A 14,627-nucleotide genomic window follows, 5' to 3' on the forward strand; every position below is an offset into this window, starting at 1 on the left:
TTAATACATACTAATAATGTCTAATATACTTTACAGATATCGATGCCATATCAGAGAGAGATTTTGTGTGTCCCCCAAAGAGAGCCAGACGCTGTCCAGATCAGCTGGACCAACAGCAACAACCACATAGCCTGGACGATGTGGTACAATTGAGACGTTGCCGCTATGATGCCGAGTCACACAATAGTCTGGAGAGATTTCTGGCCCTGGAGGCCAGTGCACGGGATAGCTATGGTAGTCAGGGACAGAGGAGTAGTGCTGGCAGTAGGCGTGGCTTCGAGGATTATTATTCAGACAATGATTCGTATCATTCGCTGTCGCGCAGCTCATCCCTGGTGCAATTTGAATCGCTGGAACGACAATTGACACTGCAGGAGCAACATCAGAGCATGAATAGTCTTGGCAATAGTTCACCGTCCCTGATCAATTGTGATTTAAGCACTGGAGGCGGCAACAGCGATACTAGCAATCCCGAGAGCCGACGCGGTTCCGCCTCATCCTTGTCTCTGATGAAGCGTTACGAGTCCAGTGATGGTAGACTGCATCAGACATATTTTGAGCTAAACAAACTGAATTTCGAGGCGGATCAGCGAGATCTATTCTCTAAGAGTCTGCACTTGCAGGCGGAAATCAAATCAGATTCAGAATCCAGCAGCTCCTCAAGTGACAGTAGCAGTGGTCACAGTTTACTTAGCCAGGGCGGTACAGGAGGCGCTGTGGTCGCTGCCTCGCGGCGTCTGCCTCTCAATTCGGCGGAGAATTTGTCTGAGGATTCTGGCTATTGTGAGCCAAGTACTTTGCGACGCGAGAAATCTAAATCCATACCAAAGAATTTCGACAAACTTTGCGAAGCCGAAGAGGAGGAGGAACTGCAACTGGAGGAATCCAAAAACTCCAATAATGGCGGACATGATTTGTGTCAGACGAAAATAGAGAATAGCAGCAACAACAGCATCAACACAACACCGACCAAGATGGCAACGGAGAAGTCTTCCGTGCCCTGCTCTCCAACATCATCTATAAATAGCTCGACATCGACGGAGAGAGCAAATGCCTCTCAGCATTCACCATCACCATCTCCCAGTGCTGCCTCATCATCGTCTGCCGCCTCGTTCACTTGGCTAGGCAACAGTTTGCCCGATATACGCGAACCGCGAGGTTCGTCATCGTCTCCATCGTCTACGGATTACGGCTACGTGCTGGCCACTAAACGAAATACGGCGAGTAAAAGCGGTCGAAGTTCCTCTCCTTCTGCCTCTTCCTCGTCGGCGGAGAGTTCACCCGTTCTGGGTGCCACTAGTTTACCCAACGAATTGCCAGATTTGGGTCGACGGCGGAGGCCACGTCAAAGACGCAACTGTCAGAGTCACAGCAGTGGGCATAGTTCGAGTGAAGAGGCTGATTTGGAAGAGGAAGAACGACGAGACGATTTCTTTTTGGACTGCCCCAGTTTGTATCGCATACGTAGAAGCAGCAGTTGGACGGAACGTAGCGGACGCGGTGGAGCAGCCAGAGGATTGGGCTACTTGAATGCCAGTTACCAGAACCTAACTCTACTGGATTACTCGGATAAGGCCACACCAGATACTGATAATATTGTAAATAATTCAAAACGTTCACAAAACTCAGCCATGGCAGAGCAAAAACGTTGTTCTAAGGACGACTACGAACAAATTATATGCAAGGGCAACTTTCTGCTGGATGAATTAAGTCAGATCTATGATAAGAATGCTTCTATTCTAAATGACAAACCAGTTGTGGAGGTGGAGGAGCAAAAGCCTGTAAGAAACCCAGTTGTGGAAGATCAGGTGGATTCTGCTCCGGTCGTTGAGCCTCCTCCCCAGGTGCAGCACGTCCAGTTGACTATACGAAAGCCACCGGCTCGACAAAAACGTTGTGTAGACGATCCCGATCCCCATCTGCCCACAGTGCCCAGCCAATCGAATCCTCAGCTGCCACCAGCGGCCGTCATTAGTTTTAGCAGTTTTGGCAAAACTTTCGATCAGGATCCCACAAATTTGCGCACTTCCTATGCCCAGAGTCTGGAGAAATGTAATTTCGAACCACTGGAAGTGACCATTAAGTCGCCACCAGTGCGCTCCCTGCCGAAACGTCGCTTCCACTCCCAAGCAGCGGCTGCCAAGCAAAAGAGTCTGGTTAGTAGTACACCAAATCTATCGTCCTATGACAATGCCAATGCGGATACAGAGGACGACATGTTTGTGAGCAGTGCCCACACCTCGATGCATCAGTTGCCACAGACGCCCACACAGCCCAAGCCCTTGGGTATTCTCCTGCCAGCTGGATCAAGAAATTCCTTCAGCAAGGAGGTGAGTTTTTGTCCAGTTGTTAGCAAGTATTGCTGGCAAGAGCAATCCTCTGAAGAGCCACAAGAGGAGCAGGCCGACAGTGATGAAGAGGATGACGAGGCGGATGACGATGATGTATTGGAGCAGGCAGATGCCACTGTTATACATAACACCAAAGAGAATGAATATGTTGCTGCACGCTACAATCAAGAGCAGGAGAAGCAAAGAGAGAAATTAAGAGAAAACCACCACGAAGAGAGTTCACCAGCGATCGTCGGCGAAGAGAACATGGAGCAAAGTGAGAGCGACGATAACAATGAGAATATACAAGCAGCGACGTTAGCCGAACGTCAAAACGTAGTGACGCCAGTCGAACCACCTCAAACCGTGCCGTCGATCGAGCCCGTTTCAAGTAGTGCCTTTAGTCTTGAACCAAGCGCCGTCGCGTACGCTTCTCCAGCCGCCGTTAACGTCGCCTCTGTCGCCTCCAACGTCGCACCACAACGTCCATTAAGCCTACATTTGCCGATATTGAGTGAACCGCCCACTAATCGTGCTCATCATATTTTGTATGCCTCGCAGCAATTGCTGCAACGTTACGAGGATAACGAACCAATTGACATGTCGCCATCAAGTGCAACAACAACAACAACACCAACAACAATAATGAAAGAATCCAAGGTTCAGGCCAAGGGTAAAACCGATGATAAACATCCCAGTTCTAAGAGTTTTCTATCTCGCTTTGCTCATGGCTTGAGATTCTCATTGAGACGCAAAAAGAAGCAACAGCAACAATTCGAGCCAAAGCCCATCACATCAGCAACAACAACGACTACAATAACAACAAGCAGCAAATCTGGATCAAATAAATCATCAAACTCGAAACAGGGCAATGGCAAATCATCTGATTTCATACACATACCCCTTAAGCCACCCAGAAGCCACAATCAATCCGCCAATTCATATCAATTGGATGACAGCAATGCCTCCGAGGCCAGCACCGCCAGCATGCACAGCAGCAAGCAGCAACAGCAACCACAATTCAATCCGGAGCCAGCCAAGACATCAACCTTACAGAAAGTGGTAACTGGCAAACCGCCGTTGCCAAAACAACCGCCACGCTTAACGCATGCGCAGAATCCAAATCCGAATCTGAATCTGAATCCGAATTCAAACCCATTGAATGCTGCCCATATGAGTGAAGCTTTGCTGGCCGCTGAAAGGGAACAGTATCAGGCATTTGCCGCACAGTTGCAACAGTTGCAATCGGACAGGCAAACATCGAGGATGCGTGATACCGAATCGCCGTCGCGTGCCTCGGTGGCCCAAAAGACGCAAATGTTCAATCAGCTGAGTGGCGGAGGTGTTGCCGGCATGGCCAGACCCACTATGGTGACTGCCGTACCGGTTGCCGTTTCGCCAGTGATTGAGAATGCCGATGGTGTTGGTAAAATGGGTTTAATTGAAACCAATTTGGATACACATGAAACGGTTATATCGGGTAAAACACGTTCCCTTATGGATATAACCAGCAATCCATTGACATTGCCCCATAAACGGTATATAGTGAAACGTCTAAATGTCACCAGTGCCGCCTATGATGTTGACATCGGTGATGATGAAGATGACGATGATGATGATGGAAATGTGGATGGCATGGATGGATCGAATGGACATCGTCGTATTAAATCCTCATCAAAATCGGGAGCTGTTCAAATTGCATCGGTGCGCAGGCCACATAAAAGCATGGAATTTCTGTTGGATAAAGAGAATCAAAAGAATGTTTTGGTGAGTACCAGCGACACTTTACAAGCGGCTCTGGGAAAGGGGAATGGGGAGATGTGTTAGGGGGTTGATGGGTTGGGCAGTCTTCTTCTCTGAAGGAGGGTTGTTTGTTGGTTATGGCAAAAACTATACGCTAGTGTTTATGGTCTCTGTTTTTTTTTTGTTTTTCGTCTACTTCCTACATCATTATCATCATCCCTCTGCTATGGATTTTCATTTTGGAGCCGCTCCCATTGTTATACCCTAAGATTTTAGCAAGGTTCATTAGTTTTGAAGATCAGCAAAGATATGTTGTTAGTAAGCCCAAACATTTGTACTTTCTTTCGTTTAGCTTAGGGAAGTGTCTATTCGTCTATGTTTTGTTGGGCCTGTTTTCTGTCTGTTTGGTTAGACCATTACCAATTCGTTTTTGTTGTGTTTTCTCTTGTCTGTAAAGAAAAAGAAACAGAAATTATGCAAACGATGCGATTTGTTGGCTCTGTCTCTTTCTCTTTCTCTGGTTCCAGTCGTTGTTCTTGTCATTTCCGCTTGAGTAACGCTAATGGTGCGACTTTGATCTTGTTTATCAGTGTTAATTGATTTGGGCGGCAATGGCAGAGCAGGAGCCAACCTTTGCATACAATTTGTATCTGCTCACTGGGGCGAAACAGATGAAATGACAACTTAAATCAGTTGGGGGCGTTTCCCATTCAAGGCTTTCACAAGGATACATCATTATTATCATCATCATTGGAAGATTTTCCCATTATCCTTTACGTGCCCACTAATCGGCTTAGCGAAAGCGCGTGAATTTTAAACGCGACTAAGACGCACAGCTTCCTCTTCTTAGACACATTTTAGTGATTTATTAGGCGACCTTCCACCCATCCCTTGGCACTCTATGTCCATAATCCTTGGGCATAAATCAATGGCTTTTGTTGTTATTATTTTCATTTTGTCGCCTCGCACACACACACCAACACACACACACAATACACATTTACTTAATTTCCCTTGGCTGCTGCATTTTTATGTCTCCTACAAATTACTTTAATGTCGTCGAGATGCTGCCCCTGCCTGCACGCTCGAGACAATGACCACTTGACCTTAGTTTTGTGTTATATTTCTCCCCCACCCCACCAGCCATCCATCCATCCATCCCTCAGTCCTCTTAGGCATTCGGCCTTTGTTACATTTTATTTTTGCCAGCGGTTTTTCTTTCACTCTCATTATGTTAATTGAGTCGATGACGTCGGGCTTTTTGTTTAACAATATAAAAAATATATGTATATAAAATAATAAGTTGGTTTCTTTTACTTAACTTTAAGACTATGAGAGTTCCAATTAACATTAATGTTTATTTGGCATTTTTTTCACTTGACCTATTCACACGGCTTTAACAGTTTAACATCTCTCATACACTGGCATTCATTTTTGGGACACGAGTGTGCAAGAGTTATAACTACATATTATGATGATGATGAAATCCGATTGCTTTGCCCTTGTATAGATTTTATTATAATTTCATTTGCTAACAACTTGGTATGAGATCATTTTGTGCATTTAATCAGTTACCTTTTATGTTCATATCTAAGAGAAATCCATCAAAATTTGCAAAAACTGAACGAAAAAGTTATTTAAATTATGTAGAGCCATTTCAAATGCTTTTTTACTTCAATTGTGAAGCAATCTAACTACCAACTATCTAATAATTAGAATATATAGTAGGTATCTTTTGGGGATCATTGAATGAAAGGGTTTCCAGCCATTTGGATTCAGTAGAAGTATAAAAATCAAGTTTTATAGAAATTTTCTGTTTAAAAAAAATCACAATTTCAATTCTTATTGAAGTTATAGGTATAAAAAATTATGATAAATACTTTAGAACTACTAAATGTCGATCATACTTAAAGTTTTGTAGAGTATTTAATGAAATGTAATGGAATAGAAAATCTAATGGCCAACTTCTGTTTTAATATTTTCATTCAAGGGTATTCAAGAGTATTACTAATGAAATTCTAATATTTTTTGGTTCTCTAGCCTCCATTCCCGTCCCAAATTTGGATAAACAAAAAACCAAATGACTTTTATGCTGCACCCATTTTTAGTTTTTTTTAATTTGTTTTTTGTCTTTTCTTCATTGCCAACTCAAATCGCGTTTCGTCTTCTTTCGGGCCCCACAGCGAGAGTCAGAAAAACTTTCGCCTTGATTTCCGCTCAAATTTAACTACGAATGGATACCTAACTACTACTACAATGTAAAGTACAACAACAACAACAATGACAATATGTTTCAGTTTTGTCTACTCTTGCGGAAATTTGTTGTTGCGCTTGACAGTGGTCATGTGAATAAAATAATAAGCATAATTACACCGACAAAAAGAAAGCACAATCAAAGAAATTAAGTTGCACCACCAACAAACAAAAACAAAAAATGAAGCTAATTAAATATCTGCATTTTCTGTTTGTAATCAAATGAAAATCCCAAGTGACAAGAGACAAGAGACTCTTATGGTCAGTTGACTCAAGAAACCTTAGAAACAGTTCAAAAAAATCTCAAAAAAAGAAAGAAACATGAAAACTAACAAACTACTACGTCTTTATTTATTTATTTGCTTATCGCTTTGGTTGTTCTTTACGTTCTTGTCGCCCGATAATAAAAACATGACCAACATTTTGTCTAGACATCGCCTTTTAGATACCCTAAGACAAATCTCTATATAGAAAATTACCTAGTCGGTGGCTCCATTTGCTAATTGAAGTTCCTTTAAAGATCTGAACCCTGTTATCGTAAAACCCAATGTAACAGAAGGGGTTTGTTATATATGATATTAATATTTTATATATCATGTAATAATCTATGAGAAGCGTTTGTTAGAAGACTAAATACCAAAGTCCTTTAGTCCTTTCCACCAACATTAACCCACATCATGAATTTATTCAATTTTTGTCTTATTATTCTATCTGCATACAACTTTCTTGAAACTTAATACAGGGTATTAGTCAAAAAACTAACTGTGTCTCCTTCACCTTACATTTGGGGTATTACCTCCAACTCCCTCCCCCTCTCACTAAATGATTATTTAATGTGCTTGCCCAACGGGGCTTTCAATTGTTCTCTTTTATTGTGCGTTGTGTTGTTTTTTCGTGCGTTTAGATTTCATTTTCATCAAATATTTGCTGTTAACATACATACACACATATACACATACATATATAAATATATATATTCTCATTCCCATTCAGTTTATGGTCGTTGTCGTTGTCGTAAGGTTTGAAGGTAAAGGCGAAGGCAATTGTGTGGGTGAGACAAAAGAAGAAAACCAAATTTCTCTTAAAGTTTTTTGCTCTTTTGCTTAGCAATGTTAAAAATAAATGTTAATAATTATATGCCTCTTAAATATTTTAATATGTTGTCTTAATTAACTAAAGATAAAGATCATAGAACTCAACTTGAGTTGTTTGAAAGTAAATACATAAATGCAGAAAGAAGAATTATGTCTTACTATCAATATTATTGCAATTGTTTGAAATTTTTTGCAAAATTTGATAAGATAAAATGCAATCGGCTAAAAGATTGTGCAACTTAAGTTTGATCACATTCAAAGTCTTTCCATGGAAATTTTTTTTTTTAAATAATGAGAGTTTTTTGTATACTTTAAATTGTGATTTCTATTCAAATATAGATTACGATCAATCTTAGAAAGATTGATTAAGGTCTTCTGGTAATCAGAACTATAAGTTTAAGAAGAAAATTCAATAAATTTTTTTGTAATAGATGAAAACTTGAGAAAATTTTCAAAGTAAAACACAAAAAAGTGGAAAAATGTTGATCAATTTTAGAAGATGAGATACTCTTTAAAGTCTTTTGCATGGCATTAACTATCAAGTACCAGTAAATTCAGTCATTAAGAGCAGAGTCCTTTGGGTTCCTTATTCCCTTCGAGTCAATGATGCCCTTCTGTCTCACATTCCAAAGTAATTCTCATAACGGATTCATATATATACCTTTGATCTTTGATCTTTTTATTAATGTGCAGCACCTGTTGCATAATTCCACCCTTATTTGTGTATTCAACAGAATGTTGCATCCGCCTACGAGTCATCTGTGTCTTACATGGCTCTGTCGACTCAGTGACACTCTCTTACATGATCTTGTCTCTCTCTTGACTTCACTGTAATGCTCTTAGTTTCTCTTTTGCCGAAAGACTCTCTTTTTGAACGTTTCTTGGGTATTTTTACCTGCCATTACAATTGACTATTGACAACACCGGCTGCTTATCTTTTTGGCCATTTAAAAAATTTCTATGCCATATTTGTGGCAATTCGTTTTGCTTGAATGATTGCCTATATCTATAGAGCCCCACCCCCTGACTTTGCCCCCCTCCATTGACTATCTTTGGTTGGCCATAAAAATGCAACTTGCTTTTTGTCATATCGAAATAATTCGCACTAAAAACCGCTTTCTAAATAGTTACAGCAACAACAAAGATATTTGCTGCTACAATTTCTTTAAATTAATTAAAATACATGAGTTTGTTATATATATTTTGTTTAAACAATTTGTTTTTACGTTGAGATCATTGCTAAGGCATTTCCATTGTCTCACAGTTTGCTGTAATTTATTCAAATTAAAACGGCATTTTGTTTGCCTTTCGAAGACTCTCCAGTAGTAGGTAGGTAGGTAGTTGTTACAGTCGCCTCCAAAATAAATGTACCAGGGCGAAAGTCAGCCGGAAATTTAATTAATTTCAAGTTTATTTTCAGTACCTTTATGGTTTTTTGTTTTGTTTAAAACTTTATGCCGCTGGGGCACAATTTATTTTTCACACTCTTTTAACAATTTTGCGTAAACATTCGAAAGTTTGTTTTTTTTTTTCTCTTTTTGTGTGGATTTGCACCTATTCATTCCACCTCCTCCTTGGTGGGTGGGTGGATCGCTGGGTGGTTGATCTAAGGGCACTTGCACTTAAACACAATTAGAGTTTGTTGGTTTTTTTCACATTCCTTTAGCTAATTGATGAGTCGTTTAGTTTTAATTATGGAAATTGATTAAATTGGGTCGAAGTTATATATCATCATAAATTATAAGGCACAAGTGAACAGATAGAAGAAGAAAATTGGTAATGTGCTAAGAGAGATTCTCGAAATATTTCATTTTGGAATGCAAAGTAATTGAAATAGTCAAACATATGGAGCCAGTCAAATGGAAATTGGAAAATATAAAAACTTTTAATAGTTTTTCGCTAGTTGAAATGAATTTTTCTGCAAACGTCAATAGGTAAAACTAAAATCGAATAGAGCAAAATGTTTTTAAAATACATTAAATTTTTGTTGGCAATTTAAATTTCACGCTTAAATACGACTTATTTTGTGAGATTTCTATGGGAATATTGAAATACTCATTTATAAAGATCTTTTCTCTATATCTTCTCTTTAGTCAAACTGAATAAATGAAGTTTTTTGTTCAATCAAGTTTCATTAATATAGGAACGGAAGTCATTTCTGAGTTTCATATACTGCAAATCATTCAAATGTAATAAGTTTATTTTCTATATTTATGATACATCCGATCATAGTATACATATCTATTCTTGAAGATATTGTAAATCGAACAAAGTTTCTTCTTTGATTATTTCATTAGTTTATTTTGTTAAGTCTTGATGTTAGAGGAAAATGTTTTTTGATTGTAGATTTTTGGCTTTTCCTTTCATTATTTTCAAATGCCATCTATCAATCTCTTTCAATGGTCAATAAAAAGTCAGTTTGCTTACATTAAGCTTCTGACTTTCCTGACCATGATATTGGCCAGACAACTGATTTCGGCTATAGGAAAACACTTTACTTGTCCATTTTGTAGCCACTTTCTTGTCTGTTTATTTTTGTGTTCTTTGTGAGGGAAGCACAGATTTTGTATATGCAAATTATCTGAACAAACATATTTTATATACATTTCATTTCATATAACCATATCAATTTACGCCAGCATACAAATTGCTATTTAGCCAAAAAAAAAAAAAAAAACGTATTGCGAATTTTTTTTTTTTGCTCCATTTGCTGGCATTTTTGTGGATTTCTTTTGGTCACATGGCCTCTTCCATCAATTTGACTTTCCTTATTGTGTATGTATGTATGTGGCTCGTTATTGTTTATATTGAGTCAGCACAGTAATAACAAAAAATAATAAAAAGAATAATAACAAAATCAAAGATATGATGAGCTACAGAGATATAGACCACACTATGTTCTATATACCCTGCAAAAGTCCATTCTTCATATACTTCAATACATATCTACTAAGTCGAATATATAGTAAGTCAGAGTCATATCTAATAAGTCAAATACTGAAAATATCTATTTGAGATTTTCTTAAATATTTCTTCTGATGGAGTAATTCTCTTTTTATTAGGCCAAATCCTTGAAACGTTGTTGACTTTTAGAGCTTATTGTTGGTTAGGTCGTTTTTTGTTTCCTTTATCATATATGTATTTAGTTATATTTTTGCTTAGTTTATTTAATACTATTAAATAAGCAAATAAAATGCACTAGTCCGCAAACAAACTAACAACTTAATTGAATATTTAACCTAGTTACAGGTTGCTGAGGAAATGAGGGAAAATGTAAGATATTTACTCATTAAAAACATTTTTTGATCTATTTAACTATTTTATTTGGAAAAACTGGTCGATTTTTGTTATTCAAGGCCGATTACGGCACAGAACTTGAAAGATTTCAACAGACTTATCCATGTATGATTGAGTTTTATGTAAATGATTTGGTAACTTGTTATTAGTAACTTTAATTAAGATCCCAAAATATCAAATAATTTCAATAGTCTTCTTTAATCGGTGCAGAGAAAAGAAACTACAACTTTCGTAAGCTCTATTGCAATCTTTTCCTATTAACAAATACACCCATTTTAAGCCAAGGGTAGAAACAAAGTAAAAACGCAAAATTTTTACACAGTTTGCTGCAACTTTTCACGAGTTGTTAATTTTTTGTCGATTTTTGCTTTAAACTTAAAAATAGAATTTGAGAAATATACATGTAAACACACACATACATACATACATTCAGAATATATACATGTATATATGTATGTATTTAGTAAATTTGTTTGTGCGCTTTTGAGGAATTTTAAGCTGCCTGCAGCTCTCAGTTTTTTTTCTTCTATTTCCATTTGTTTATGTTTTTGCACCAAAGGAAAAAAATCATCCAACTTTGTTGTTCTATTTCCATTCTGTTTTTTTTTTCGCTTTGTCTATAAAAATTATGATAAATTATTGTCTGACCAGCTGGCTGCTTGGCTGAAAAGAAAAACATGAAACAGAAACATTTCAAATGATTCACTACGCCAGCAGTTTTTACTGGCTAATCTAAGTATATTCCCAAGTGGGAAGATTGCGTATACCTATATATTATATTGATGCTAAGCAACTTGTCTATATAGAATGAGTCTTGTCTATAAATACATTATATTCACATTTTAAAAATAGTGCGTTTTTCAAGGAAAAACCTTTAACTTACAAGTATGCTAAGCTAGGCATCAGACGACACAAATCCTGTCAAGATAGACGGAAGTTCCTTCAAAAGGAAGAGAGAGAGAGAACGAGAGAAAAAACGAAAACAAAATGTGTAGAAAAACTCGAGCAAAAGGTTAAAGGACTTTATTATGTCGCGAACTGTGTGCTGGTTGGATGTGGGTTGGCTGGGATGGCATAGGGTCTGTATCTAGGCTTAGTGGCCTTAAAAGGCAACTGCAGCTGCAGCAGAAACTGTGTGTGAAAAGTGAAGTGCCTCGAGCATAGTCAAAAGGTAATGCAGGCTTGGTTTATTTTTATAGAGACAGTCTTTAGTTTGTGTTTAATTTAGCTTAGAATGTTACTGAACTCTTAAATCACATTCACAAGTTTTGCGGGAGTGAAGCTTGTGATTTATAAGAGAATTTTATTGATTTTTAGATCCTTGAAATATCAATTAGTTTACAAATGAAATATTTGGTATCAAAACAGGTCTTAAAATATTAAATTATTACTTTAAGTCTCTTTTCTTTGAAGTAGGCCTGAAATAGCTTAGATTTTGCTATTTAGTTTTTACAAATATATTCAATAAATTGAAGTGAAGCAATTGAAATTTGAATTTCAATTTAAAGAAATATGTATGTTTCTATAGTTTTTTGGTTTACAGTTTCAATAGAAGTTATAGTTAAATATTGCTTAAAATACAGATTAAGTTAATCTTTGCAACTGAAACTGTTTCAGTACTCTTATAATCTTCAATCCTGTAGTCTAGCAATGTAAAAATCTTCTTTGTTATTGTCCCTCACATACAATTACCTCGCCTAGATTATTCACATGTCTCCATTGTACATTCTTTTGAATATTTCCATTATCCAAAGATTGTTCTTCCCACATGAAACATTCACTTGAAAAGAATTTCAGTGTGTATGCCAAAGTTTTTGCTTTTGTGGGTCACCTACGCCCATTCATAAAGGCAAACTACCCACAAAAGAACTCATTAGAATTTGATTATCGCCAACTACTTGGTCTAAATTGTTAGAAGCTCCATGAAACGACCTTAGTTAGTTTTTTTTCTTTAAAAAACTGGGTCGTTGTTCTCTTGTCTGAGTATCCAGTATTTTGCATTAAGTGTGGGCCAATGGCAAATTTCAATTAATTTAACATTTTCCAAGGCTGCTCTACTGATTGGACACAATGCTTAAACAGAGTGTCAGCTGCCTGGCACCTGCCTGTGTGCGATCACCCTCAACTATCTATGGACTACCCATTACGAGTGAGCACCCTCAACAAATAATGCGCACTTCCTCTTTCCGTTTTGCCTAGTGTCGAGTTCAGCAGTACCTACTATAGCATATAGTCGATCTTCCCCTCTTTTCTTTTTAGACTTTTTGATGGCATTCCAAAAATAGTCGCACACACAAACATAGAGAGGGACGGAGAGAGACATTCATTCCCGTTCTCGTTGTTCGCTCGTTTTGGCATTTTCAAATAAATCACATTTTAATGTGCCACACATCTTTCACCGAACTATTCTCATTTTAGTCTCGGTTGCATTTTTGTTGTTTACCTTTTCCTTGCAACCGTGCACCATATGTCTGCCCCGTTGGAAGAAGGCCAGAGGGGCACAAACATAAGGCATCTGAAGAGGGAACTGTTTGTGTGTGTGTGCAGTTATGTAAAATATATGCCAAGCATACCAAAAGATTGTTCAGTTTTGGTTAGTTTAAGGCAGTTTTCTGTGTCTTTGTTTGACTTTTGAATGGGGGGGGCGTTTCTTGCTTGAAGAGCCTTCATAATGAGAAGGCTGTTGATATCACAAAAGATATACATATATGCTATGGGATTGATTTAGTAAGGTGATGACTCTAAATGTCAAGATTCTATCAAAGAGAAAACCAAATTGTTGATTTAATGATATTGCACTTTAATTTTTGAAATCAATACGCTCCTAAGGATTAGGCGTTTCATTTATGGTCTATAATGATGATAGTTCTATGGACTAATTTTCTATGGGAAAATCTTTCTGAGTTTAACGTTTCATTTCATAATCTGTGGAGTTTTAGTAATGAATCCCACCGATTAATCCTGTTGGATTCTTCAAATCTGTTAAACCCTTTTGTTCTCACCTTAACAATCAACTTTTTAACCAACTTTTAGAAGTTCTTGTTTACATATGGTAATTTAAGCAAAGAATTACTTTTGATTATGTATATTTTCTTTTTAGTTTATATTTCAATCCTCAATTTCGTTGGGGTTCCTTTCTATTTTAATTTACAAAAACCCAGAGTCATTTCCTTGGGGTTTCTTTGGCTTGTCAGTGGCGCATGCAAATGTGGCATTTAGTATACATAGATTCAGACCCCCCCCCATACACACTCTTTCAAATCCAATTCAATTCACATTCCAACACAATTTAAATGGGGGAAAAAAAGGTCAGTTCTGTTTGCCGCCGAGTTTCTGTTTGTATGCGGCGACAGCTGATTCATCAACTCGAAATAAAATGTAAATTATGTTCTTGTCTGGAGGTTACATTCGGTTAGAATACACAGATAGATAGAGATAGTACAAATAAAGTATTCCCTCATTCCCATCCCAGGGGAGCGACGCTCATTAGCCTCTCGATTCATATCAACTGAATTCAGACGGGCGTGAAATGTCTTTTTGATAAATGCGAGGCACGTGTGACTAACTTAGTTAAGGTGGTGAGGGGGCTGGAGGAAATATTCCGGCTAGAACTACTGTTAGTTAGAACCATTTCTGGTAGTGGGCCAATTGCATTTGCCATTTGTGGCAACTGTCATTAAGACAATGTTCAACGACTTCTTTTCCTCGATGATGGCACTTCATATGAGAGTTCTTGGTAGAGTTTTTCTACTTATGTCTATGTCATAATTACCCGAAGTGCTTGGCTAATTGCATTTTGTATTGGCAACAGGAAATATAACAGAAGATGCATCAACATAATTACACAGGGCTTTGTATTGTCTCTTTTTTATATTTTTGGTTTTATTGGCTAAACGATTTTATGTTGCCC

The 14,627-nt window shown here is 37.7% G+C and overlaps 1 protein-coding gene across 9 annotated transcripts in view; it reads left to right on the top strand.

The window, feature by feature from the left end:
* The window catches only part of LOC137581507 (serine-rich adhesin for platelets), a 62,112-nt gene that overhangs the window by 23,841 nt on the left and 23,644 nt on the right, over nucleotides 1-14,627 (top strand). For all 9 annotated transcript variants that reach the window (XM_068295774.1, XM_068295773.1, XM_068295772.1 and 6 more), the window contains exon 4: nucleotides 37-4,097. In XM_068295774.1, the coding sequence (XP_068151875.1) occupies nucleotides 37-4,097 (4,061 nt within the window). The remainder of the gene's footprint in view (nucleotides 1-36; nucleotides 4,098-14,627) is intronic.

This window comes from Drosophila tropicalis, unplaced genomic scaffold (genome assembly GCF_018151085.1).
Source record: "Drosophila tropicalis isolate 14030-0801.00 unplaced genomic scaffold, ASM1815108v1 contig_845, whole genome shotgun sequence".
Classification (NCBI taxonomy): domain Eukaryota; kingdom Metazoa; phylum Arthropoda; class Insecta; order Diptera; family Drosophilidae; genus Drosophila; species Drosophila tropicalis.